Genomic DNA, 25,833 nt, shown 5'->3' with positions numbered 1-25,833 from the left:
ACTGTGTTATACAAAATATGATCAATATTACTAAAAATCCAATGGACGCTTGCACTGCCAGTCGCATCGAAATAACAGGTGGGCGTAAACGGATTATACTTTTGGGCGGCACAATCAGGGGATCTATGTAACATGCTGCGTTGTCGGTTAGTAGCCCGCTTTGCTTGACAGAAATTTTCCCATGCACCGCGAAAAGTGCTTTGTTTTATTTTCTGCAAGCTGATTTGGTGAACATTGGAAAAATAATTGTGTTGACTTTCAGTTATATATATACAACGGTAGTCTGTCACAGGACTCTCAGTCCAATCGCACAGTCTAAAGCAATAGCAAGTTTTCGTTTCACGGATAGTTGGGTTGGGTTTTTAGATTATATGATTTTATGTGTACTGAAAAATGTTTAGTTTTCTGCTGTAATGGAATGCAAAATTTCAAAGAAGTGTTGAACGTGTTTTAAAATTCAAAGTGCGGTGCTACTGTCGGTCTAGCAGAGTAAACTTTATTGTAACATTTGTGGAACATATTACCAAAACAGGATTGAGCAAGTGATATGATGGAGCTAAAACTGCACGCTTTTGGGCTAGTGATTCCATGGTTACTGCTCTGTCGGATCGGTCAACTCACGGCTGCCGAACTGGAAACGTTCGATTATTGCATCAAAGTGAATCCTTCGGTCGGTTTACTCCAATGTGCCGGCCAACAAGCACTAGCTTCATTGCAGTTTCTCGAAGAAGCTAGCAACCTAACACTCGCGAACGGATTGTTAATGATTAAGGACGAAACGAACCCGTCAGCACGGATATTGCCGAACTTTATAGATCACGACCCGTTGGATTTTCGGTGAGGAATTTCGCTTTTGTAATAGGATGTGGAAAAACTTCATGTTGACGAGTGTTATCAGTCTTCAATGGGTTTCAATAAAACAATTGGACAGAACGTGAGCGTGGTAATAGTATGTGGGGTGCATGACGATTGCTAACTAGGTAAAAGCAAGTGTTAGCAGTTCAGCCATAAATTTCATTTTAATCAATGTTCCTTAATGCATATTGACAAAAATAATATCGATACAATTTTCTATGTACGGTTCATCCGGAGTCGTTTGAAAAATGGTCAAGCGAGTCTTCCATTATTGAATTCCAAAATGAACAATCAATCTTCCTTGAAGCTACGATATTGATAAATAGGGTAAACGCTCTATTATTCATCTCAACAGCTTGGTGCACCTATATTCATCTTATTTCTCTCATTTGTCCAATTTACCTTCAACTTTCTACAAATTTTTGAAAGTAAATCTATTTGCTTCTATATAGGTACTGAGATAAATATAGGAGCGGTTACCTCGGTAATCATCTAATTCAAAGAAACAATCAATTAGGCTGTTACAAATGTTTCCCCCTTACCCCCCAGAAAAATTCAAAATTCTTGAGAATTGGAAATGGGAGAAAAAAAACCTCAAGCCGTTTTGTTATTATTATTGGTTTTTCGACAGCGTATATGATTAATTTAGCAACAAACATGTCCAACGACAGTAAGAGTGACGTCAAAAGGCCAGTGAAATGAATATTAATAATAATAAAATGTTATTTTTCAACATTATGCAGGCTACAAACGTCGTAATTTGCATACAAACTTTAATCAAAGATATTACATCTCGGTGTCATTTATTTACCTCAACTAAACCTGAAATTTGCCACCAGTTTTTGCGAGAAAGATACTACAAATACACTAAATTTGAAAGCATATACAATGACGAATCAAACAAAAGTAGTTCTGTGAAATTCGATGCATATTTAGCTGAGTTATATATTTTTTATGAAAACCAGAATTTTTGGCTTCTATCGCACAATCATTTTACTGTGCCACAAAAGGAGAAAAAATGCAAGAACTTCTTGAGTGGCCTAGTGTAAGTTGTAGGTCTTGTTGAGTGTAACATTCGCTCATACTAGAAATTTTTCAAACACCCCCAAAATCTGAAGTTATGGTCAAAATACGGTTTTTTAGACCTCAGTGCATACAACTTTTTTTAACTCAGTCATTTCTTGGCCGATTTTCAATTTTTTAGCAGTTTTGAAAGAAGGTAAACAGAGCTTTCAAAATATATTTGTACTAATTTGTACTAATATCACTGTAACATGTTGAGTTATTTGAGTTTAAATCTAATTTTTTGATTTTTTCACGCGATTTTTCAACTAAACTTGAAATTTGCCACCTGGTTTTGTGAGAAAGATACTACAAATACACTAAGATTTTGAAAGTAAATCCAATGACGAATCAAACAAAAGTTTTGTGAAAATCGGTGAATATTTAGCTGAGCTATATATTTTTTATGAAAACCAGAATTTTGGCTTCTATCGCACAATTATTTCACGGTGCCACAAATGGAGAGAAAATGCAAGAACTTCTAAAGTGACCTAGTGTAGGTCTTGTTGAGTGTAACATTCGCTCATACTAGAAATTTTCCAAACACCTCTAAAATTTGAAGTTATTGTTAAAATACGGTTTTTGGACTTCAGTGCATACATTTTTTTTACCTCAGTGATTCCTCGATCGATTTTCAATATTTTAGCAGTTTTGGAAAAGGGGATAAACAGAATTTTTTAAATAAACACAGATTTGTACCAATATTACTAAAATATGTTGAGTTATTGGAGTTCAAATCTAAATTTTTAGATTTTTTCACGCAATAACTCAACTTAACTTGAAACAGTGATATTAGTACAAACATGTATCTATTTTGAAAGTTCTGTTTATCTTCTTTCCAAAACTGCTAAAATATTGAAAACGGTTCAGTAATGACTAAGTTAAAAAAAGTAGTATGCACTGAAGTCCAAAAAACCTTATTTTGACCATAACCTCAAATATTGAGGGTGTTTGGAAAATTTCTAGTATGAGCGAATGTTACACTCAACAAGACCTACAACCTACACTAGGTCCCATTAAAAGTTCTAAATCGCTCTAGCACAGTGTAATCAGTGCTTCTTGAGCTGCCCGACAGGTCAGACGTGTTTTCAGTTGCTTGTGGACACATAGGAGTACGTAGAACAAAAACTTGGCCAAAATTGAAAAAAAGAGTTTTCAGACAGCAAATGTGTCTTAAAGTGGTTTTATCTCTATTAAGCTTCATATTTAGACAAAAAAAGTTATTATTAACAAGTTTCGTTAAGTTAAATCACCTAGCAGTGATATATCAACTGTCCTCTGCGATTACTCTGAAATTCGAAAAAAGTACAAATATGGTAAGAGCTTGTTCTGGTGAATACCTTTTTGCCAATTATAGATTCTGATACTTTTGAAGCGTCATTTAAATCGGTAGCTTTAAAAGGATCGTCTGATATGGATATGTTGGATACCGCAGTGCTCCCAGTAGATCATTGAGTCATGGGAACTGCTGAACTCAACTCATCCAATGGTACATTTACGGAGTGATTCGCGATTAAGGCGCAACTAACAAAATGTAAACAGATCGTTTTATTACACCATTGATTTCGAAAAGACTTACAAAATTCATGGCAAAAATTCTTTTGTATAAATTGATAAAATTATTTTAATCAATTTTTAGTGAAGGGCGACAAAACAGTTTATCCAAAACAAAAGATACTTTGGAACTAGGCCCTTTACATTGTTTTGAATCAACGGGCTTATTTGCGAAATATTTCGACGGTAAAAAAATGTAGTATTGTTAGGAAACTATAAGACAAGTTTATTTTACGTCGATTTTTGGTATTGATGTTAATGTTAGTCACTTCCTTTGAACTTACGATTTGTAAATGTAATTCCAAATTTTCAAACTGATATTTCTCAATGTTTATCTCTTGCCAGTTGCGCCCTTATCGCAAATCACTCCAGATTTTCTCTTAGCATTTGCGTTTTGCGTCTCTTGCTTCAATCACTGCAATCAATCCTTTGTTTGGACGAAATGAACGTGAAGCTTCCGACCAACTTTACAATTTATGGTTAAGCTATACAAATTTTACCATATTTCGAAACTGTCAATTTAATTTAAACTAACTTTTGAGACGACTTCGTTGATATCTTAAGATCGATTGCTTCTTGAAGGACATTTGTTTTTTTTTTTTTTTTTTTTTTGTAAGATTTGGACCACTCGATCATTGTTTTGGTCTTTTGCGGTAAAATTTGATGGTTTTTTCAAGTTTTTATTCCAGAAACAGAAACTTTTTATAACTTGAACGTTCGTAGCATTGCGCAATCAACTTGAATAGGGCATTTCTCGGCAAGTTATCACACAATCTTAAGAAACTATTCAAATTTTAACAATCGAAAGCATCATAAATGCGCTCATTTAATAAAAAAAATATAATCAGAAAATCTGGACGTTCCAACTTCGCATTGATCGCAATCACGAATGGGTGAGCATGGGGCAGATTTTCTTTCTGGTACTTGCTAAGAAACACAAGCTTTCCAATGGTGAGTGAATTTTTGCTGGGACTTGCTGGGAACCCAAACAAAAATCCTTTTTTGTAAAAAAATTGTTAATCAAAAGAAACTGAAAGACACGTGTATGGCAAGACCTTGTATTGAAGTTTTTTCAACCTATACAACATATTTCTGACTTAAATTTACTTAATATGCCTTTGTTTTTACTGCCCATATTAAATTTACGCCCAAGAATCACTTTAAAGTTATAAAAACATGAGTGGAAATTTATATTTTTCATAGAACAATTGGTGACTTATTCATGGGCTCTAACTAATACGAAGGTAATGATAGTTACTGTCGTTAGTAAACAACTCAGATAATTTCAAGCTGGCCTGCATACAATGTAGTAAGTATCAGAGAATGCAAAAAGGATCAATAGAACGAGGAACACTTAAATTTTTTTTTTCGTATTTTGGCCAGGTTTTTGACTGAAATACTCCTATGTGTATCGCTTCAAAGTTTGTGTTTTGTCAGTGTGTCTCTAAAGATTACCTGGAAGTTAACTTACATCAGTCTTTCTTAAGACTACCTATTTGTTTCTTTCTCAAGACTTGCAATTTGATATTATTTTTGAACTTTTTTCGTATCACCTGAAATGGCAGGACGAAAACCGAAACCACGCATCGCTACGGGGAGGAAAAGAGAGGGATCTCTTTCTGACACTAGCTTATGCAGTGAAAATTTATTTGATATCCTGCCTGAGCAAGATGTCGGTGAAATTGAAATGCTCGAAAGTAAAACTACTCAAAGTGAAATTTTTTTAAAAAAGGAGCAAGTTCTACCTATTGTGGTAACTATTGCTTCTGAATTTAACATTTTTGAAAGTAAACTTTCTACGTTTCTCTCCGACGTCAAAGTTACTTATCAAACTGGCCGAAGAGGCGAATGCCGCTTACTGGCCCAAACATTGAAAGATTGGAATCGTCTTATTCAGTATTTAATTGAAAAGATGCATAATTTTTTTACATATGACACAAGAGGCGCCAAGCCGTTCATGGTCGTATTGAAAGGTCTCACCAACGATCAAACCGTTGATGAGATCAAACTTACTTTGACAGAATTACTTGGCCCCTACCCAAGTTATTCTAATAAAACATAAATCACGAGGTGAAAACTGTCAGAAAATTGGAACTTCCCTTGTTAATTATTTAATTCATTTTAACCGCACTGAGGTCAACAATTTTAAATTTTTTGACAAAGCACATAAATAGTATAATGTGCGGGTGAAATGGGAATTATATCGAAAGTTTGGCGGAGGTGAAAAGCATATCACCCAATGCCGTATTTGCCAACGTTAGGGCATCTTCAGCGGTGGTCTATTTTTGAAACAACTTTATACTAGCTTTACACCAGTGAAACCTGAATAGAACCAGCTAATATAGACCAACTTTTCGTTCTCCGCACGGTAGCAATGATAGCTGAGTTAATCAATGTATTTTTGTTTTCCACTATCGTTTTTTTACCCACACAGTCATTTTTGAACTATCAGGAAATGCCAGCGTTACATTCGAACTACCTATAACCTTTTCATATAATATTCAATCCTGTACAGGAATAAAACATTGGGCGGTACAATTGGAACAATTGTAGAATTAGTAATATTTTTTGAAGTTTATCTTGATTAGAAAATTGTGTTTTGTGTACCTTGCTTCGCCTTAACAATAGCTAAATGGACTGGACATTGGTAAAAATTTGATACATAGTTGCCGTTACAATTGAGCTGTTTAGCTACTCACGGATTCTTAAAAGAGTGTAATTCCTTGGATTTTTAAATGAAGAATAAAAATCGCTCTAAATCGCTACAATGACAGTTGGTATATGGGCGAACTATCATTGTAGTGATTTCGAGCAGTTTTAATTCGTGATTTAAAAATTGAATGACAACGATGGAAATTTTTTGAAAATCACGCTTTGCTTAGAAAAAGCAGCTCTTTCAGATGATATAAAAAAACTGACATAGCTAAACAACCCAATTAGTACAGCGAAACTTTTTATTCCCTATCACAGGACATGTGTCCTTTTTGTGAGAAACGTTTCCACAATGAAGGCATTTTTAATCCATCTAACAGAATTTAGATCTATGGTCACATCGTTGGCAAAAACGACATTGGACGACATTTCCCACTTTACCCGTGGGAAAAGTATTTACCCCGTATTGAAGGTAAAATATTTGAACATCTTGTCAGAATGAAACGATTACAACCCCTAATTGACGACCAATTTGATAGGTAACTAAAGCTTCAGAAATAAACGTTGAAAGTTCCTTTTTGAAAAAAATTAATTCAGAAGAAATGGTTGCCACAATAGGAGGATTTTTTTTTCATTTCAAAAGAATTTCCATTTTGTATAGAATCACTAGCAATAACTTCCATTTCGCCGGCTTCTTGCTCAGACGAAATATCAAATACATTTTCGCACCAACAACTCGAATAGTCCGAGAGAGAATGCTTTCTCTCTCTTCTCGTATTATTGCGCGGTTTCGTTTTTCGCCCTGTTATTTCAGGTGATACGTAAAAGGTTAGAAACAAATGTTTAATTCAGATAGTCTTTAAAAACTTACTGATAAAACAAAAACTTTAAAGCGAAAATGAAAATGTGACAACACCGCTATCATATGCGAGAGTACCTAGAGAAAAGATTCACAATTAGGATTTATTTCGAGCTGTACAGAAGAATCAACAAAAACACAAAGATTGAGTTAGAATGTTGCGATGAGGTTTTGAGGTAGGTTGTGTTTTGGATTGTTTGGATCTAACATTCCTGGTAAATTTGTTTTGCCGAAAATTTTTCGAATGATTTTTTCATGATAAATGTGACAATAGGAGTACAGAAGCCAGGGTTGATATTTGTTGACACTCTTGAGTAAAAGTGAAAAGAAGCATCCATAAACGTTATTTTTTTACAATCCTTTCAGAGTTCTTCCTTCCCGCTTTTTGCATGGAAGTGAACTGTCAAAACACCTCATAGGAAGCAAGACAACAAAATCAGTTTATCAGTTAACGAAGATTGTCAAGGCATCGGTCAGTGTTAGTGAAAAAGTGTTTCGGTGAGGTTCATTTTGGTTGAGTGGACTGTTTGTTTTTCTTTTTCGCTTTGAAGTGAAGATCATTTGGTTGGATTTGTCGTCAAATTTTATTCCGTAACCGTGAACGATGCGATCTATTTCATCTGAGTATAACAGCATGTTACAAGAATGAAAATCTAGTGTATGATGATTGGCTGTAATTTTCGAAGAATTTTGCTGGGGAAAATGACTCTTATCAGCACTGACAGAAGCACATATTTCATTAAATTAAATCTCTCAAAGGACTCTACTCAGTCTTTGAGGTTCACAGCTATTCGTCGCTTATCGTGTAGCATGTTGATATGTTGCCAAGAACCTTTCAGTATATGCAGCAACAAATACTGCAAGTTGTACTGTGATGAGAAAGCAGGAAAGGGGGGATTTTAAATTGTGACATTTAGCTGCTTAAGAAAATTGGTACAAAATTCACAAAACAATTTATTCACTTCTTTAAAAGCTCTAGAGCTCTTACAGTAGTGTGAACTTTTACCCCGCATGCCTGGTGAAATTTCGCATTTGAGTTTTTTGTTTTCTAAAAGTAAAATTCTCACGATACAAACAAAATTCGAAAAACGTTTTGAAGACGAAAGGTTCATGTACCATTTAGTAACAGAACCAAAATTTATGATACTTTTCTTTTCAATATTTCTATTGAAAACAAAATTAGGTGAAAACTTTTGCCCTTCACTACTCTATGTGATGAAAAATGACCTTATAAGAAGCATGAGGCCTAGATATCTACAGGCCTATGCGAGCATTGGGAAAGACATTCTTTATGATTTTTTATCACTCCAAAGATCACCTTGGATGGCTGTTTTTGAAAAATTATAATGTATTATTTATGCCTTGAAACAACGTTGTATTTAAAGATTCTATACTAATACTGTTCTAAAGTCTATGATTCGACTTTGGTTTAGGGTGAGTTATACCTTTCCCAGTAGTTTAATTGGCCAAAACACCTTGCTGGAGACAACGGCGATTGCGGGTTCGAGTCCCGTCTGGACGAGGGAAATTTTTTCTAAGCCTAAAGTAACACCTTCTATTCCCGTTCATTTTCGCATTCTAGCAAACTTCATACATTGCCCGCTTTACTAAACTTAAAATCTTTATGTTATTTAAGGTTTGCTGGGTAGTCTGCTTAAAAAACTATCATGTGATAAAACAATTATTGAATTTCTCTCAGTGTCCACATAATTTTTCTCCAACAAAAAAAAAACAAGCGGAATCAAGCGAAACCTTTATGCGATTCTCAAAAAGTAACAATTTCCAAAAGTCGTTTTTCCTTCAAGACATCAGTTGAATGTGACTCCACAACAGGAAATCATAGAATTGAATGAGAAAAAAAATGGGGCAAATCCTCGAAACAAGTTGGTGCTTCAAAACATCAAACTGGCTCAAGTGGGCAAGCATTAGTTGACCTGTTGGGGCGAGAAGGCTCTGTCGAACTATTCACTGACACATAAATAGAGGACTTCACAGTATACACTTACTGTCTAATTAAAACGTCTATAAATGGCGTGCTCGCACAAGATTATCTCGATATTCGTGGACACTTGCTTTTGAAACTTTTCATACATTTTTTCTAATATAATGCTAATCTTTAAAGTAATAATGCAAACGAATAAATCATGAAATTGTGCTACATTTCATCTAACTAACGACATATACAGGGTGTTAAATAGGTAGCTCAATTAAAATCTTTCAAGGGGTGATAGAGGACCCTATTTGATGAAAAAAATCCCCATCCATATGGCCAAAATTTAACTAATGCAGAGTATTCACTATTTCCAGTTTTCGCTTATGTTTGCCTTTAACAAAGTCTAGCACAAGAAGTAGGATAACTACATTCGATTTCACATTTGTTCCTTTCTAAATGTTTCTTATTCTCTCTAATTCAACGTTTTTAAAACACTATTGATTACAAAATTTTCCCAGCTTTCTGAGGGAACCAACAAAATTTAGATAGCTATCATACTTCTTGTGGTAGACCCCGTTAAAGGCAAACATAACCGAAAACTGGAAATAGTGAATAACTCTGCAATAGTAAAATTTTGGCCATATGCGTAGAAAGATTTTTTTCATCAAATAGGGTCCTCTATCACCATATCAGGATTTTAAGTGAGCTGCCTAACACCCTGTAGATGATTGCTATCCATCATGGTGTTAAACGGTTACGATCGTTTCAAATCTGATGTAATACCAGTGGTGCTTTCATTTTCGCTTTCACAGAATGTTCCCAAATATAGAAAAAAATGACTTGGCACCCCCCGTCAACAGTTCTACATTAAGCGGTGCTAATGAACGCACAAGCTCAACCGCAAATCGAATACAACGTTTTTTTATTGTTCTGCTTTTTTTTTCTCGTTGAGTCCGAAGCAAGCAGGCAAATAAACTCTAAAAACCAACGGTAACCGGCGGTATAATATTTCATATTGCAGGCACGAGCCAACCTAATAAGTTTGCCTGAGACTTCCGTGCTGAATTTCAAAGCACTCGGCATTTCACTGGAACGTCAGAGGCTAATTGAAAGAGCGCTGAGCTGGTTTCGAGCATTTGACACCGGAAAACGGAAACGAACCTGAACTCGACATTGCCGATGTAGGTCTGAGAATAGCGATCATAACATATTTTCGTCCGAGCAATTCCGATAAGAGGCTATACGAGAAACGATTTGCGCTTTTTTCCATCACCACTTGCCCCAGAAAATCAGACTCTGTTACGTATTGAGCAAAAAAATTCTGTATAGATAGAGGTAATGCGGTATGTACTCGTTCGTAGTGAAGCGGCAGATTGCTGCAGGCCACAAATTTGATTTAGCGCGCAGACGAGATTATCTGATTGCAAACTATTTTATCTGTGATGATGAACTCGGTACCGATGGAGTGCACCCGAAATATATTGATTCCGCTACTGAGTGATAAAACGTTAGTTGCCTTGTCTGTATTGTTGTTATTCAATGTTTTTACCCAAAGAATAAAATCAAATTTCACAAATTTTGGAGGCGGGGAAATTATCTAATCTGTAAATATGTAAATGTCTAGAATATCGAAAATGTCTAAAATCTATGAGAGTTGGTAGTTCGTCTGTTTGACACAATCATGGTATGAAGTCACATTGTATCTCAATGTATTTTATGACGTTATTTTTTTAGTCTGGTACAACTGTTAATTAGTTCATAAATATTGCTTGAAGGCACTAATGCGCTATTATTTCTTTAGAAAAATTACCTTATTATTCCTCGGCGCTAACAAAAACTGCTGTGTGTTGTGTGTTCTCGACGATAATCTTCTTAACCACGTATGCTCTACCACCTATTTGTTATAGGCATGATGCCCTGCCGCTTTTGTTTTTGACAGACAGTTTTGCTATCTATTATTTGCCAGTTGCATTGCATAACTGTATGAACAGTATTGTTCCATTTTGCCATCTTTCATGTACCCCAGAGGAATCCTGGAGAATGCCGGTGCTCTGATATCGCAGCGACAGCTCCAATGGGATATGGGCATCATCTACCCCGGACTAAAGCTGAAAATCGGACCCACACTCGGAGCGAGTGGCGTGTTGGAGTTCGTGATGGACCCGGCGGCACACAACGACGAACGGTCGTACTTTGAGGAAAAATCAACCGGTAAGTTTTATTGCGATGAGAGAGAGAGTGACGACGGAAGAGATAAAAAGCACGTTCAGGAAGTTGCATAAAAGAAAGGTTGAAAATGCTTTCACCTGTTATTTTATGGTACATCATTACAAAGAGCTTTATGGTAAAAAAGCAATGTATTTAAAAACGTGCAATAATATATGTACCGAAGAGATCTACGTGTTATTAAGAGAGAAATTGAATATAGAAAATAAAAACCAATTCAGGGCATTTGAATATGAAAATGTCTTCTAAGAATTTCTCATGAAGTTTGTTTTTGAAATTAGAAGCACTATAGCAAAGATGTGACTTTTAAGGGGTTATATACCTCTTTGGTCGAGAAAAATGAGGGAAGTTTGAATTTAATTTAAGAGTGCATAGCACCATTTGTATTGCATCAAAGTGGTATTATTTCTGAAAGTACAGTTTATCATCAACAACAAAATACATTCGATTTTGAGATATACAAATTATTACTGGAGTAATGGCCGTTTCCCCGAAATGCTTTTTTTTGCAGAGGCTTGCGGTGATCTTGATAGAAATTGAGCGGGTCAACTGAAATCAAAAAATTCATATTATCTAATTAGTTTAGAAGTGGGCCGTGTCCTTGAACGATCGCTTTAACGAGTATTTTGTTTTCAGGGCAAACGGGAATGTTTTTCCCAAACAATGCACGTTTTGAGTGCCAAAAATTGCATTAAAAAAATTTTTGCGGCAAAATGTAACGGCAAAGTCATATTTTGAGAAACACCATTCCGAGATAAACGCGTATAAAGTTTCAAGTTTAGCTTATGCGGCCGTGGCGGGGCGCGCTGCAAATCGCTCTAACTTTCTCCTTATTGCTCAGATCTTCATAAAACTTTGTGAAAATGTTCTCAAGATGTTGTACTTCAAGATAATGCAAATAAAGGTATAGAGTAACGGGGGTATTTTGACCAGCTTTGGGATGTGATCGCACAACACACCACAACTTTTCTACATAAATACTTACTCTATTATACCATTTTGAGGAACTAAGTGTCTATTTTAACATACATCGTTCAACAATGCAATATATTGAAAAATATTCTAGAAATATCAAAATTTCTACGAAGTACTAAAAACATATTTTGGTCCACCACATTTTTATTTTGGGCCACCTCTATATTTAGAGCCGTGTATGGAAATATTTCGGACTAATTATTTTTAAGATCTACTATTTTAACTTGTGGGCCAAAATACCCCCGTTACCCGATAACCCCTCAATAGAACTATTATTCCTATGATGTAACTTTTTCTAAAGCCTGTATCACAGTCTTTGACCGATGGTCAAATATTTGACCTTTTGACATAATGGGCAAATTTATTTGACATCATGATTGTTTTTTGCCACGTTAAAAAACTGTAGAGTGACAAACAATTATCTTAGACCAAATTTTTATCTGTCAAAAAGTGAAAAATATTTGACGCTTGGTCAAAGAGTGTAATACAGCCTTAAGGATGTATTCCAAAAGGTAACTATTTCACATGGATCATTCCTGACACGGACTGCACGAAGTTGGCTTAATGGAGAGTTAATCTTCCGGTACCACTACGCCGCTTTTACCCATGCTGAGCAACCTTAAGCTGGACAGCTAAAGCCCTTTTTTTCCCTTGTAGAAGATTGAACCACTGCGACCATTGTTTGATCTATTGTAGTAGGCCTTGATGACCGCATCCCAGATTTCCCGAATCTTGCACACCCTACGCACAATATTATCTGGCGTGGTGTCCGTCCCACTTATTGCCAGCATTTCGTACCTTATCCGCTCGAAACGTGGACATGTGATAAACACATGCTCCGCGTTTTCTTCCCCACCCGTACATGCGGGGCACATAGGGGACTCGGCGTACCCGAACCTATGCAGGTACTGCCTGAAGCAGCCATGGCCTGACAGGATCTGTGTCAGATGGCAGGTTACTTCCCCATGGCGCCTATTAATCCAGCATGCTAACTCTGGAATGAGTCGGTGTGTCCATCTACCTTTTGTAGTGTTGGACCACTCCCGCTGCCACCTAGCCATTGAAGAAGACCGTATGGTGTTGCTTATACCCCTCGTGTCGCGTTGGTAGAAGCACTCTACATCCTCTTTGACGATGATGCTGATGGACATCATACCAGCCAAGACACAAACCGCCTCGTACGACACTGTTCGATATGCGCACGCGACCCTTAGGCAAATTAGCCTGTAAGTACTCTCGAGTTTGCCACGATGGCACGAGGTACCCAAAACCTTGGACCACACTAGCCCTCCATACCTGAGTATTGACGTGGTCACGCTAGCAAGAACTTTGCGCCTGCTGCTACGGACCGCCGAGCTGTTTGCCATCATGCGAGATAGCACCGCCACAGCCATGGAAGCTTCTTTCTTTCTTGTGGCTCCCGAACGTGAGCTTGTCGTCGATCATAACCCCCAGAAGCTTCAAGGAGCGTTTTGGACGATAGTGCATGTACCAGCACTGATAGATGCCTGCTGCTCCGACTTGCTGTTATTCACAACAATAACCTCTGTCTTATGATGCGCTAGCTCCAGTTTTCTTGAGTGCATCAGGTCTTCCACTACACGTATGGATAGCGCGGCCTTTAACTCTACCTCTCTAATTGACTCGCCATAGACCTCAAGAGTTATATCGTCGGCGAAGCCCACAATCACCACCCCGGAAGGAAGTGTTAGTTTTAACACGTCGTCATACATGGCATTCCACAATACCGGACCCAGGATGGAACCTTGCGGTACACCTGCGGTAACTGGGACGCTTTTCTGACCTTCGTTTGTGTTGTACACTAGCACTCGATTATGAAAGTAGTTACCCAGAATCTTGTACGGCACTCCGAGGCTCTGTAGCGCTAAGGCTATGGAGTCCCAGCTGAGCTGGTACTGTTAAACGCGTTCTTCACCGCGTGACACCGTTAAACGCGTGACGATCGCGCAATAACGAATGCCCCTCCTTTTACGTTGGATTGCAACCTCAGCCGTTCTAGTGACGGAGAGAATTGCATCCACCGTGGACCTACCTTTTCGAAAACCGAACTGGTTGCTTGATAGACCGTTCTCACTTTCTGTATATTTCACCAGTCTATTGAGGATTACCCTGTCAAGTACCTCGCCCGCCGTGTCCAGCAGACAGATTGGTCTGTATGCCGATGGGTCACCTGGTGGTTTCCCGACCTTCGGCAACAGCACCAACCTCTGGCGTTTCCACACGTCCGGGAAGAGGCAGTCGTCAAGGCATTTCTGAACCCGGGGGCTTCTTTGATGGCCGTCTTGATGGCCAAGTTCGGGATTCCATCTGGTCCTGGTGCCTTGCCTGTCTTTAGGGAGTTTGCGATCTCGATCAATTAATCTTCTGTCACTCTTACCGCATCGTCTGCCTCTGTACGACTGCCGTCACTCACGGTTGGTGGTGACTCGTCAGCCGGAGGCCAGGGACTTGGATGGCCCTGAATGATACCACTACGCCGGAATCCTAGTTTCGGTACCCCTTCCTCTGTACGGACTCCCTCTATGCCTCAACCGTATCAATAATCTATGGAAGATAGTGCAGATCTAGGTTGCAAAGCATCATCCTGAAAATGAAACAGGCTTATGGAACGTCGTACAGGCAGCGTGATATCCTATTTCAGCTTCTACTTGTGAAAACCTGATGGTAAACATGTTGGATGTTACGTATGTGATTTTTCAGACATCTGCATATGCGGATGCGGATATGTGATTACGGATGCAGATGTAGATGCGGATGTCAATTTTCATGCGGATATTCCGCATTCGCGGATGCGGATGCGGATATCCATAGCATCCCTTCTGTTTGATTTTGCTTATTTCACATGACCATGACCCCAGTGCAAAAGTTATTTAAGCGAGCAGTAAATACACCAAGGAAAATTTTTGTAAAATTTTTTATGAAGCGATTTTTTTTTTCAATATCCGCATGGTATGATGCGAATGCGGATGCGTCAAAGTGGTTTCAAAGGTTGGCTAAACGTTCCCTTTTCGTTTGATTATTTTTTTTTTAAGAGGAGGATTTGATAGTAGCTTAATTATTTATGATAAATATTAGTATATAATGAGGATGTGTGTCCAATCACAAATGGTGACTCCTCAACACTGTTAGTAATTTGTAATTTTAATTGTTAGGATTTGTTTGCTTTCGCAATTAGGACTTAAAGAGAGCTTATCGTAGCAATTGAGGATTGCAATGATTTTTGTCGAAAATTGGTAATAATTTTATTTGATATAGCTTCCAATGGTTCAACACCAGTAAGTCTATGTAATTCGAGTGTACCAAACCAAGGAGGACGCTTCAAAATCATTTTCAGAATTTTATTCTGAATCCTCTGGAGCGTTGTCTTCCTTGTTGAACAGTAACTTGACCATATTGGTACAGCATAAAGCATTGCTGATCTAAAAATTGGTTTGTAAACCAAAAGTTTGTTCTTTAAACAAAGTTTAGAATTCCTGTTAATGAGAGGATATAAACATCTCGTATATTTGATGCACTTGGCTTGTATACTCTCAATGTGCTCTTTGAAAATAAGTTTTTTTATCGTAAATTAGTCCCAAGTACTTAACCTTGTCAGACCAACTTAAAATAACACCATTCGTCTTGACAACGTTTATTGTTTGGCTTGAGGAAAGAAGCCCTGGTCTTATGAGGAAAAATTATCATTTGAGTTTTAGAAGCATTGGAAGAGATTTTCCACTTTTGCAAGTAGGAAGAGAAAATATCTAAACTTTTCTGCAATCGACTGCATATGACACGAAGGTTTTTTCCTTCTACGGAAATGCTTGTGTCATCGCAGAACAATGACTTTGTGCATCTTGGAGGCAAATCAGGAAGATCTAAAGTGAATATGTTGTACAGGACTGGGCCCAATACTAAACCTTGGGTCACACCTGCTCTGACAGGAAATCTATCAGATTTTGAATTCTGATAGACAACCTGCAGAGTTCGATCAGTAAGATAATTTTTCAAAATTTTGATAAGGAAAATTGGTACATTAAAAGTTTGCAATTTCGCAATCAAACCTTTATGCCAAACACTGTCGAATGCTTTTTCTATGTCTAAAAGAGCAGCTCCAGTGGAATAACCTTCAGATTTGTTAGCTTGTATCATATTAGTAACTCTGAGCAATTGATGAGTTGTGGAATGCCCATGGCGAAATCCTCACTGTTCATTTGCAAAAATTGAATTTTCGTTGATGTGTGACATCATTCTGTTAAGAATAATTCTCTCAAACAGTTTACTTATTGAAGAAAGCAAACTGATTGGTCGGTAACTTGAAACTTCAGCTGGATTCTTATCCGGCTTTAAAATTTGAGAAATTTCTGCATTTTTCCATAATTTGGGAAAATATGCAATTTTGAAGCAGCAATCACTAAAAATTCCATTGTGCTCGCAGGGAGATGTTTGATTAGAATATTAAAGATTCCATCGTCACCAGGTGCTTTCATATTTTTAAAATTTTTAACAATTCATTGAATCTCATTCAAGTTAGTTTCAATTATTTCTACAGGTAGATAATTCTGGGAAGAAATTAAATCAAATTGACGTGTGACTTCATGTTCAATTGGACTCACAAAATTCAAATTTGAGTTATGAACACTCTCAAACTGCTGAGCAAGTCTTTGAGCCTTTTGTTCATTGGATACAAGAAAACGTTCACCATCTTTAAAAACTGGAATAGGCTTTGAAGTTTCTTCAGAATCTTCGACAGCTTCCAAAAGGGTTTTGAATATGGTTTCAATTTTTCAACTTTAGTCTCAAAATTTTGATTTCTCAGAAGAGTAAATCTATGTTTAATCTCTTTCTGTAAATCTTTATAAAAAGTTTTAAAAACAGGGTCACGAGAGCGTTGATATTGACGTCTGCGGACATTTTTCAAACGAATTAGAAGTTGAAGATTTTCGTCAATTATTGGTGAATCAAATTTCACTTGAGCCTTTGGAACAGAATAATTTCTGGCATCAATAATTGCACATTTTAATGCTTCTAAAGCAAAATCAATATTCACTTCGTTTTGCAAATCAAGCTCATTATTGAAATTATTCTTAATATGAGTTTTGTATTTTTCCCAATTATCGTTGTTATAATTAAAAACAGAGCTCATAGGGTTTGAAACTGATTCATGTGATAAAAAAAAGTTAAAAGAAAAAGAAAAAGAAAAAAAAAGCATGTAGGACTATTCGGAGACAAAAAAGAATAGTATCCTGAAGAACAACCATTGAATAAAATTTTGCCATTGGAATTACTTTGAGGATTATTCCATGATAGATTTTTAGCGTTAAAATCGCCGATTATAAAAAATTTTGAACGATTTCTGGTGAGTTTTTGTAAATCACCTTTGAAATAATTTTTGTGCTCGCGTGTGCATTGAAATGGTAAATATGCTGCGGCAATAAATAAAATCCCAAGTTCAGTGTGGACTTCAAATCCCAAAGTTTCAATAACTTTCGTCTCAAGATGGGGAAGAGCACGATGTTTGATTCGGCGATGAATAACAATTGCAACTCCACCGCCGGAACCCCGAAACCTATCATATCTATGAACCATGTAATTGGGATCATATTCTAATTTAATGTTAGGTTTCAAAAATGTTTCAGTAATGATTGCAATATGCACATTATTTACTGTTAAAAAATCAAAAAGCTCATTCTCATTGGCCTTCAATGAGCGAGCACTCCAATTTAAAACTTTGATTGGTTTATTTAAAATAATTGCTAAATTTCGAATTAGAAACAATTTTAATTGTAAAATTTGTACCTATTTGGATGGCTTCAAACATTGATTTTGCCTGCAACATGGCGTTCATAAGATCGAACATTGCTTGTTGCAGAAAAGAAAGTTTACCTGCCGTAATAGGCCCCAGGCAGTTGACATTAGAAAAAATATTTTCGGTAGCAATATTAGCTGGGGTAATAGGTGCACAATTATTTTCTAGCGTGTTTTGCCTACCCATATTAGCGGTCATTTTCGAACTACCAACATTTGGCGGAAGAATGTTCGAACTACCTGTAACCTGTGCACATGTTAAACGAGTATGCAGAGGGGTAGAAGAAGTGGGCGTTATTGGTACGCTTGGAGAATTTTGTTTTAAAGTTTGTTTTGATTGGGAAATTGAATTTTGTTTACCTTGCCTTGCCTTAACAATTGCTAAACACACTGGGCATTGATAAAAATTTGACATATGGTTGCCGTTACAATTGGCGAACCTAAACATTTTACTCTCTTTCACAGGACATGTGTCCTTTTTGTGAGAAAAGTCTCCAAAAATGAGACATTTTTGGTCCATGTTACAGAATTTTGAACCATGGCCATAACGTTGGCAAGTACGGCTTTGGTATATGATATACTTTTCACCTCCGCCAAACTTTCGATACAATTCCCATTCCACTCGCACATTATAAATAGCATGTGCTTTGTCAAAAAATTTCAAATTTTTAACCTCACTGCGGTTAAAATGAATTAAATAATTAACAAGGGAAATTCCAGTTCTCTGACTGTTTTCGCCTCGTGATTTTTGTTTCATTAGAATTACTTGGGTAGGGGCTATGCCAAGTAATTCTGTTAAAGTAAGTTTGATCACATCAACGGTTTGATCGTTAATGAGACCTTTCAATACGACTTTGAACGGCTTAGCGCTCTTAGTATCATATGTAAAAAATTTATTCTTCTTTTCAGTTAAATACGGAATAAGACGATTACGACCCTTTATAAAGTCGGCTAATAAGCGGCATTCGCCTCTACGACCAATTTGATAGGCACTTTTAACGTCAGAAACAAACGTTGGAAGTTCCTTTTTGAAAATATTGAATTCAGAAGAAATAGTTTCCACAATAGGTGGAAATTTCTCCTTTTTAAAAGAATTTATATTTTGTATAGTTTCATTACTAAAAACTTCCATTTCACCAGCTTCTTGCTCAGGCAAAATATCAAAAGGATTGTTACTACAGACACTCGAAGTGTCAGAAAGAGGTGCCTCTCTTTTCCTCCCCGCAGCGATGCGAGGTTTCTTTTTCCGTCCTGCCATTTCAGGTGATACGAAAAAAGTTAAAACAAATGTTAAATTCAAAAGTAGTCTTGAGAAACACTGATGGGAAATAGCTTTCAGGTAGTCTTTAAAAGACACACTGACAAAACACAAACTTTGAAGCTATAGGCAGTCAAAGACCAGTCCACAAGCAACCGAAAACACGTCTGATCTGTAGGACAGTTCAAGACGTTCAGATCGTTTGATTATAATCAAACTTAAGCAAGCGTTATGTATTAAATTGTTAAAACATCGAAAGTCTATTATCTCAAGTATTACTCGACTTATTTGAACATAACTAGTGTCATACAAACGAGCCATTTCTCAAACTTACGAATAACAAACTTCATAACAATTTGATATGCTGTTCACAAGTTTTGGAAAGAAAAGGAATTCAAAGACTATTCAAAACTTTACCTGATTTGATCAATAACCTCAACATGATTTAAATGTGGTATCGTACTATTTGAACGTTCCCGGTATCGCTCGTGAATAAATTGTTCGAAATTAAGAGTCATTTCTTTTATTTCGCTATTTCTTAAGCCCTAACATTACGTCAAATTTCATATTTTATACTTCAATTACAACATCAATATTTTAGAATCCAAAGAGTGAATATACCTTTATTGGATTCAAGCATTCATGTAAATCTATTTTTACAAATAATAAGTTTGAATGAGAAAGGCAGAGTCTGAACGGATTTTGACAGCACTTTCCATCCGACTTGTAAAGTGCAAGAAAAAGTTGACCGCCATTTTTCTTTGTACCAATCAGTGCAATTGTGTTAAGTACGAGCACGCAGGAAGCAGATATTAGTTTTGCTAAAGTTTGTGCAAACTGTCAGGCTGAAAGTCGAAAAAAGTGTAGGACAGATTCGTGCGAACTGGCAGTAGTGTAGTTGTAAAAGTCGTGCAACGGCTCGGGTGCAAACGAGCACCAAGCGGAGAAAAAGCACCCCAAAATCAAAAGGACATGATTCGACAGAAACTGCAAGAGGAGAACGTGTATATTCCGTAAACATTCAATCCTCAAAATTAATAAATTTGTTTACTTACTAAAACTCATCTTATAATTTATCTTTTGAAAGAAAACTACTGAATTCTCTCGGGACTATTCTTTGCTATTAGATTCTGCTGAAAAATCGTCTCTATACTGTGCCGAAATATTTAGCTTGTACATATAACCGAACGATCTAGTTTGCCGTTTCTCGGTTAAATTTGCCGAGAGCGCAGTCGAATGCGTTACAAAATTCTTGGCATAAAATTACATCTGTCAAACACTAATTACCGAAATTGAATTTGAATACTAGTATAAATTTAATTGAATATGAATACTAATATAAATTTAATAAGCATGTAAGCAATTAAAAACAATACAATTTACAGTCAAATACTTATTTGGAAACAGAAAATACAGTTCTTTTTTCAAGCTATAAAATAATAATCAAATATGATAATAAAATAATTGTATTTGATAAAAAGGGCGGAAAAACTTGTTTTACAAACTATTCATATATACAACAATGTTTTGATGCTGTTCGATTTACAGTGTATACTTTCATTCAATGCCACTTCCGATTCGCACATCCCCCAAAGCTTTCTCCGCTATAAACTTTCAACCATAAAGCGTTCACCTGTTTTTTGTTTTACCTTTCTCTTCCTTCAAGCTCGCATCTTGACGCGTAACTTCATCGTTCCGTTCCTGCTCGGTCTCAAGTTCAACCTGGCAACGCTGCTTCCACTAGTGTTTGGCGGTTTGATACTGTTGAGCAAAAAAGCTTTGATACTTGGCAAAATTGCTCTGTTCGTTTCGGGCTTGTTCGGATATGGCAGCGTGCTTTCACCCGGAATCGGTTATGGTTTCATTCCGCCAGGTATAGGAAGCTACGGGGGATTCCCGGCAAGACCTTACCGGTACAGCGACGCACTAAGCGACAAACCCGACTGGACAAGCAGCCAGCATCATCATCACAATCACCATCAGAATCATCCTAGTGACAATCTGTATCATCAGGATAGCCACATTCAAAGTGATGACAGTAGCAGCGGAGGGTATTATAGGAAGAAAGATAAGTTTTTGAACCTCGACGAACGATTGGAGCCGCAGGTTTCCAGTTTGGTGGATAAATTTTACGAATTTGAGAAACAGCAAATGCTGAAAGATCGAACGACGCGACTTTTCGAGAGGAAGTTCTACGAAGCCGACCGGGACAAGAGAGGTGACCCTGGAACGGACGTTACTAGTGACAGCGCGACCAAAGAAGGCGATGGTTACACGTTTGTAACGGCAGCGGTTGATAATAGTGAACGAAATGGACGATCTCTTCCGACTGACAGTGGGTACAGAAATTTCGCTTGGAGTGGAGAATAGTCACTAATTTTTAGGTTAACCACAAGCGACACTAAATATTAATTACCGAATGTTATCAATAACCATAAGATACAAGTAAGTTTTGGCATGTTGTAAAAAGTGCGTGTTCAATAAAGATTAGTTGAAAAAATTGACAACCAGACAACCATTAGTGCTTTATTACTTCCCGTGAATCAGGTTACTAAGTCATCGTTGCGGCAGGTTCGTAGCTAAGCGAAAAGAAACCAAAAGTAGGACTCCCGCCCAGAGCGTGCGGAATTTAATCACTCACCTAAATAATTAATTCAACTAGGCTTGCGCAGCAAAACGGTAGAATTGAGCTCATGTGTATACGTATGTATGTTTTGTGTCTTTCTTCTTTGCTCACTATTACTCTGTACGTATAGCGTAAATTTCATTTTCTAGAGCTCTGTGGCAGAACTGTTAATGCTGCATAAAGCGAAGCTTTGGGGAAGCCGCTAAGGAATAATTTCCCGTCTACTGATTTTAGGGTCGAAACCCTCGCGATGGGAATGAAACCGATACAGTTTCTGCAATTAACTGCACCTTTGTTTGCTTTCTAACGACACAAAAGTTGACGTGAATTTTTCGTAATTACCAAAACAGCAATTATTTGGCCAATTGGGATGAAACCTTGACTTTGGGCCAAAGATTAAACTCTATAAAAGATGAATGTCACGACAAATGCAAACTACTCAGTTGACAATCAATTCCAGTGAAACATGTAGTGCTGTCAGAAGAATACGATTTAAATAAAAAGTTGTGCGAAAATGTTCTTCATACTTGTCTTTGTAACTTTAGTCAGTACAGTTCGACATTCTTCATGTTTCGTGATAAATGCTGACATAAAAGAGTACAATTCTAGCTCCGCCGTATTGCCGGTGATAAACTTCAGGGACTGTTTCAACTCGGTAGGATTAGTGGACTGTTTTAAAAACATCACAATGCGGTGTTTGAACAATGCCATTAACAGCAATGTAACGCTACGGATTGGAAACTATATGGCAATCAAGAAAAACCCGGTATTTCTTGCAAGTCGCGCGAACGAGCCAACTCCAGTTGGCTGGACTACGATCCTTGCGAAGCTTCGTGATTTTATCAGCTCCCGAACAGTTCAACTCAGTTTACTAGCTCCGGACGGGCGTTCACTGATTCCGCTTTCATTGGAAGGCCGCGGCAAGAAACACAAACACAAGCAACATGGTGGGATGTACATGATGGGTGGGGTGGCCTTCATGGCGATGATGGCTCAACTGGTGCTTGGCAAGGTGGCGCTGCTGGCGGCGGTTGCTCTCATTATGGCTAAAATTGCGCTCATCTTCTCTACGCTGGTAAATAACCTTGGATTTCTTTATCATTCGATTCAATCGTCCAACGGTTATCGTCGATAGTAATTAGTGGTAAACGATGGCGGAAATATGACAAATGGGATCTCTTTGCTTCGTCATTCGTTTCAGAATGGTTTCAAAAAGGCAGCCGCTGGTGCTGTTGGTGGGGGCGCGGGCACAGAACACGTAGTGTATGAGCATTCGTCGCACGGATCAGGAGGTGGCGGGAGTGGATGGCAACGCAGTATTGAACCGAAGCGGCAGAGTGGTGGACTATACGAAGACGATGATCTACCTTATCGACGAAAGCGACCAGAATATGACTATAAAGATCTGGAAGGCGCGTGAGAAGGCAGGCGCTTCGGCGTTTGAAATAGTGTATATAATTTTAATACATTATCAGATAAATTTTATGTTTTGATTGTAATGTTCGAGTTTTGTCTAAGCAGGAAAAAACGGATTTTAATATAACGATAATTACATTACTTATTGAATGTAAATGGCAGTGAAAATTATAAAACTCGATGCAATAATATTACTGAATAAACGTTTGAATTACCATATTTATGATTTCAGCGTCATCAACACCGGTAGCGATTACGCCAGCGCTAGGTTGCACATCAATTATGGATCGTTGTGTTGCAAAGGAAGACACGTAACGTTAGAGTCGTTACCACTGAAGGGCAATTTACAACAAATCATGATGCTACCGCAACCAAACTTCGATCGATAGCTAGTGCAGCCAAACCATTTCTGGCCGGTTGAACTGGTTTCCCTAGTCCAATGCATCTCCTTTTTCTTACCTTGCCAGTGACTCGGTAAGGAAAACTTTATAGCCCCGTTTTACCCTATACAATCACTAGTCGAGTTAACAACATAAACATCGGTGAAATCAATTTCCATAATCGAGCAGGTACTTGACCATGGCTACTACAACCACCGTTATTGTTTTCAAGAGTGGGAGAAATGTGTACAATTTGCATTCTCACTTGCTTTATGTAAAGTATAAGTGCAAAAAACGCATAATTGGTCGATGGAATGTTGATAGGAAATAGTCAACTCATCGTTGCGCTAGGATATCGAAACGTAGGAAAGTAAAATGTAGAAGGTAAATAAAGTTGAAGGTAGGAAATTCCAACATCATACTCCCAATGACCGCTGTAATTAAAAATTAAGTGAAAGTGAATCGGGTCCATCACCAAACCAATCACTTAACTGTTCCAATCATAATTTGTCAAGAGTATTCGCCTGTTGAGTACAATATATTCGACAGGCTAGTACTAAATACTACTAAAAATTGATATGCCTTATGTAGGCATGTCAATAAATATTTACGGTTTCGCCAGAGGTTTCAGATTGGAGAAAATTCCACTCAACCACTAATCCCTACATTCATATTCTCACGCAAACTCTAAAATTTGTATTCATAGTTCACCGTTGAAAGGATGCAAGCCATCCTTTCAACGGTGAACACCTTCCGGTTATTTCACAGAATCGATTATTTTCAGTCAGCATATTTGCGATGTTAATGTTTTAGGTTGTTAGATAAACTTCACAGAAAAATGACTTTTAAAATGCTGATACTCTATGTTGCGGCAAATTATTATCCTGCTATACTGCGAGAGTAACTTTTTAAACGTATGTTTCAACAAAACATCGTCCGCATGTCTTGATACAATCCCTCTCCTCTGTTGATCGGCTCTTTTTATGAGTCGACTGCAAGTTTAGTTTTCATGACGCACAAACAAAAACCGCATAAGATATGTACCATGTTGAGTAACTATCTCAGAAGAGGTTTCTAGAAATTATCAAAACAATAATAATTACGTTGGAGAACTTATCAAAAGACAGAAAAAAAGATCCAAGAAGGGGTTTGTGCGCAGGTGCCAGTCAAGAAATGGAATCGCAGATATTAGAAAACTGATTTGTTTTGATAGTCGAAACAATATATCGATTCATTATCTTCTGAAAGGCTTGTTCAATGGCTGTAAGATATTGCAAAAGTGATATCACTCCAAGTACATGACAGCTCACATTTTTACAATGCACAGTGAAGCACTTAGAACATCAAACGTAATCAAAATTATTTTAAAGGATTTTTGGACTGAAAACGTATCATGGGTCGAAATATAGTATAATAAATAGTTGTGACTGGAAATTTTCATGGAATATCCCACCTTTGAGTGATTTGTTATTTTTCTGATGATGTAGTTCGGATTCAATGAAGCATACCTGTTATGATGAAGCATACCTTTTAGATCAATGAGGTTCAAGGTTAACACTGTTTTGTTTATTATTCAATCTAAGCACTCAGAAGATTCTGAAGAGTCACTATAGGATTATCATCATTGTTCGTGTGTACGAACATTTCACTCGCAACATTTGCATTGCCTAGGATGAAGAAGTTTGATCGTTTTTCTTATATTTTATTATGCAAAGTAGGAGTCACTGGATATCAAGGATAACGTCTAAGCAGTTTCAAGAACGTAATCTGCAAACTATTATGTATGTATGTCTTGGAACTAAGGCAACAACACTGCAGGAAGCTGAAAAATTGCAATTTTTTATTGATTTTTACAATGATGTAACTCACGAGTTCGGATTGGTTCGGATGGTCTAATACCACCAGTTTAACTAGAAACATACAGGCTTTCATTTGCAATTGACTGTTTACATTGAAACTCATTGATACTTAACTTACTTCATATAATATGACTTATGAAAAATCTCATTCACAGCATTTTTGTGTTTATTAAAATGTTTCCTGGCAATATCAAGACTGTTCATAAGTCTTCCAAGTTTACAGATTGATTGAACTAACCTTCTTTGACAATGCAATAACAGAAAACTCAAATTTTATCGATTCGGATGCTCATGAGCTGTCAGAAGATTTAGTAGGTATCACACTTCAAAATGAGACTATTCATGTTATTACTTGATTTACTCCTAAGTG

The 25,833-nt window shown here is 37.2% G+C and overlaps 2 protein-coding genes across 2 annotated transcripts; both read left to right on the top strand.

The window, feature by feature from the left end:
- Nucleotides 1-318: 318 nt before the first annotated feature.
- LOC129717603 (uncharacterized) lies at nt 319-21,649 on the top strand. The gene is made up of 3 exons (XM_055667621.1): nt 319-837; nt 10,942-11,126; nt 20,849-21,649. Exons 1-3 carry the CDS (start codon nt 548-550, stop codon nt 21,550-21,552), a joined length of 1,179 nt encoding a protein of 392 aa, XP_055523596.1. The 5' UTR covers nt 319-547; the 3' UTR covers nt 21,553-21,649.
- Nucleotides 21,650-22,262: 613 nt separating this feature from the next.
- LOC129718241 (uncharacterized) lies at nt 22,263-23,400 on the top strand. Its single transcript, XM_055668816.1, has 2 exons — nt 22,263-22,883; nt 23,010-23,400. The coding sequence occupies exons 1-2, from the start codon at nt 22,323-22,325 to the stop codon at nt 23,226-23,228; spliced, it is 780 nt and encodes a 259-aa protein (XP_055524791.1). The 5' UTR covers nt 22,263-22,322; the 3' UTR covers nt 23,229-23,400.
- Nucleotides 23,401-25,833: the final 2,433 nt, after the last annotated feature.

This window comes from Wyeomyia smithii, chromosome 1 (genome assembly GCF_029784165.1).
Source record: "Wyeomyia smithii strain HCP4-BCI-WySm-NY-G18 chromosome 1, ASM2978416v1, whole genome shotgun sequence".
Lineage (NCBI taxonomy): Eukaryota > Metazoa > Arthropoda > Insecta > Diptera > Culicidae > Wyeomyia > Wyeomyia smithii.
Note: the sequence above shows the minus strand (reverse complement) of the source record. Positions and strands in the feature narration are given on the sequence as shown.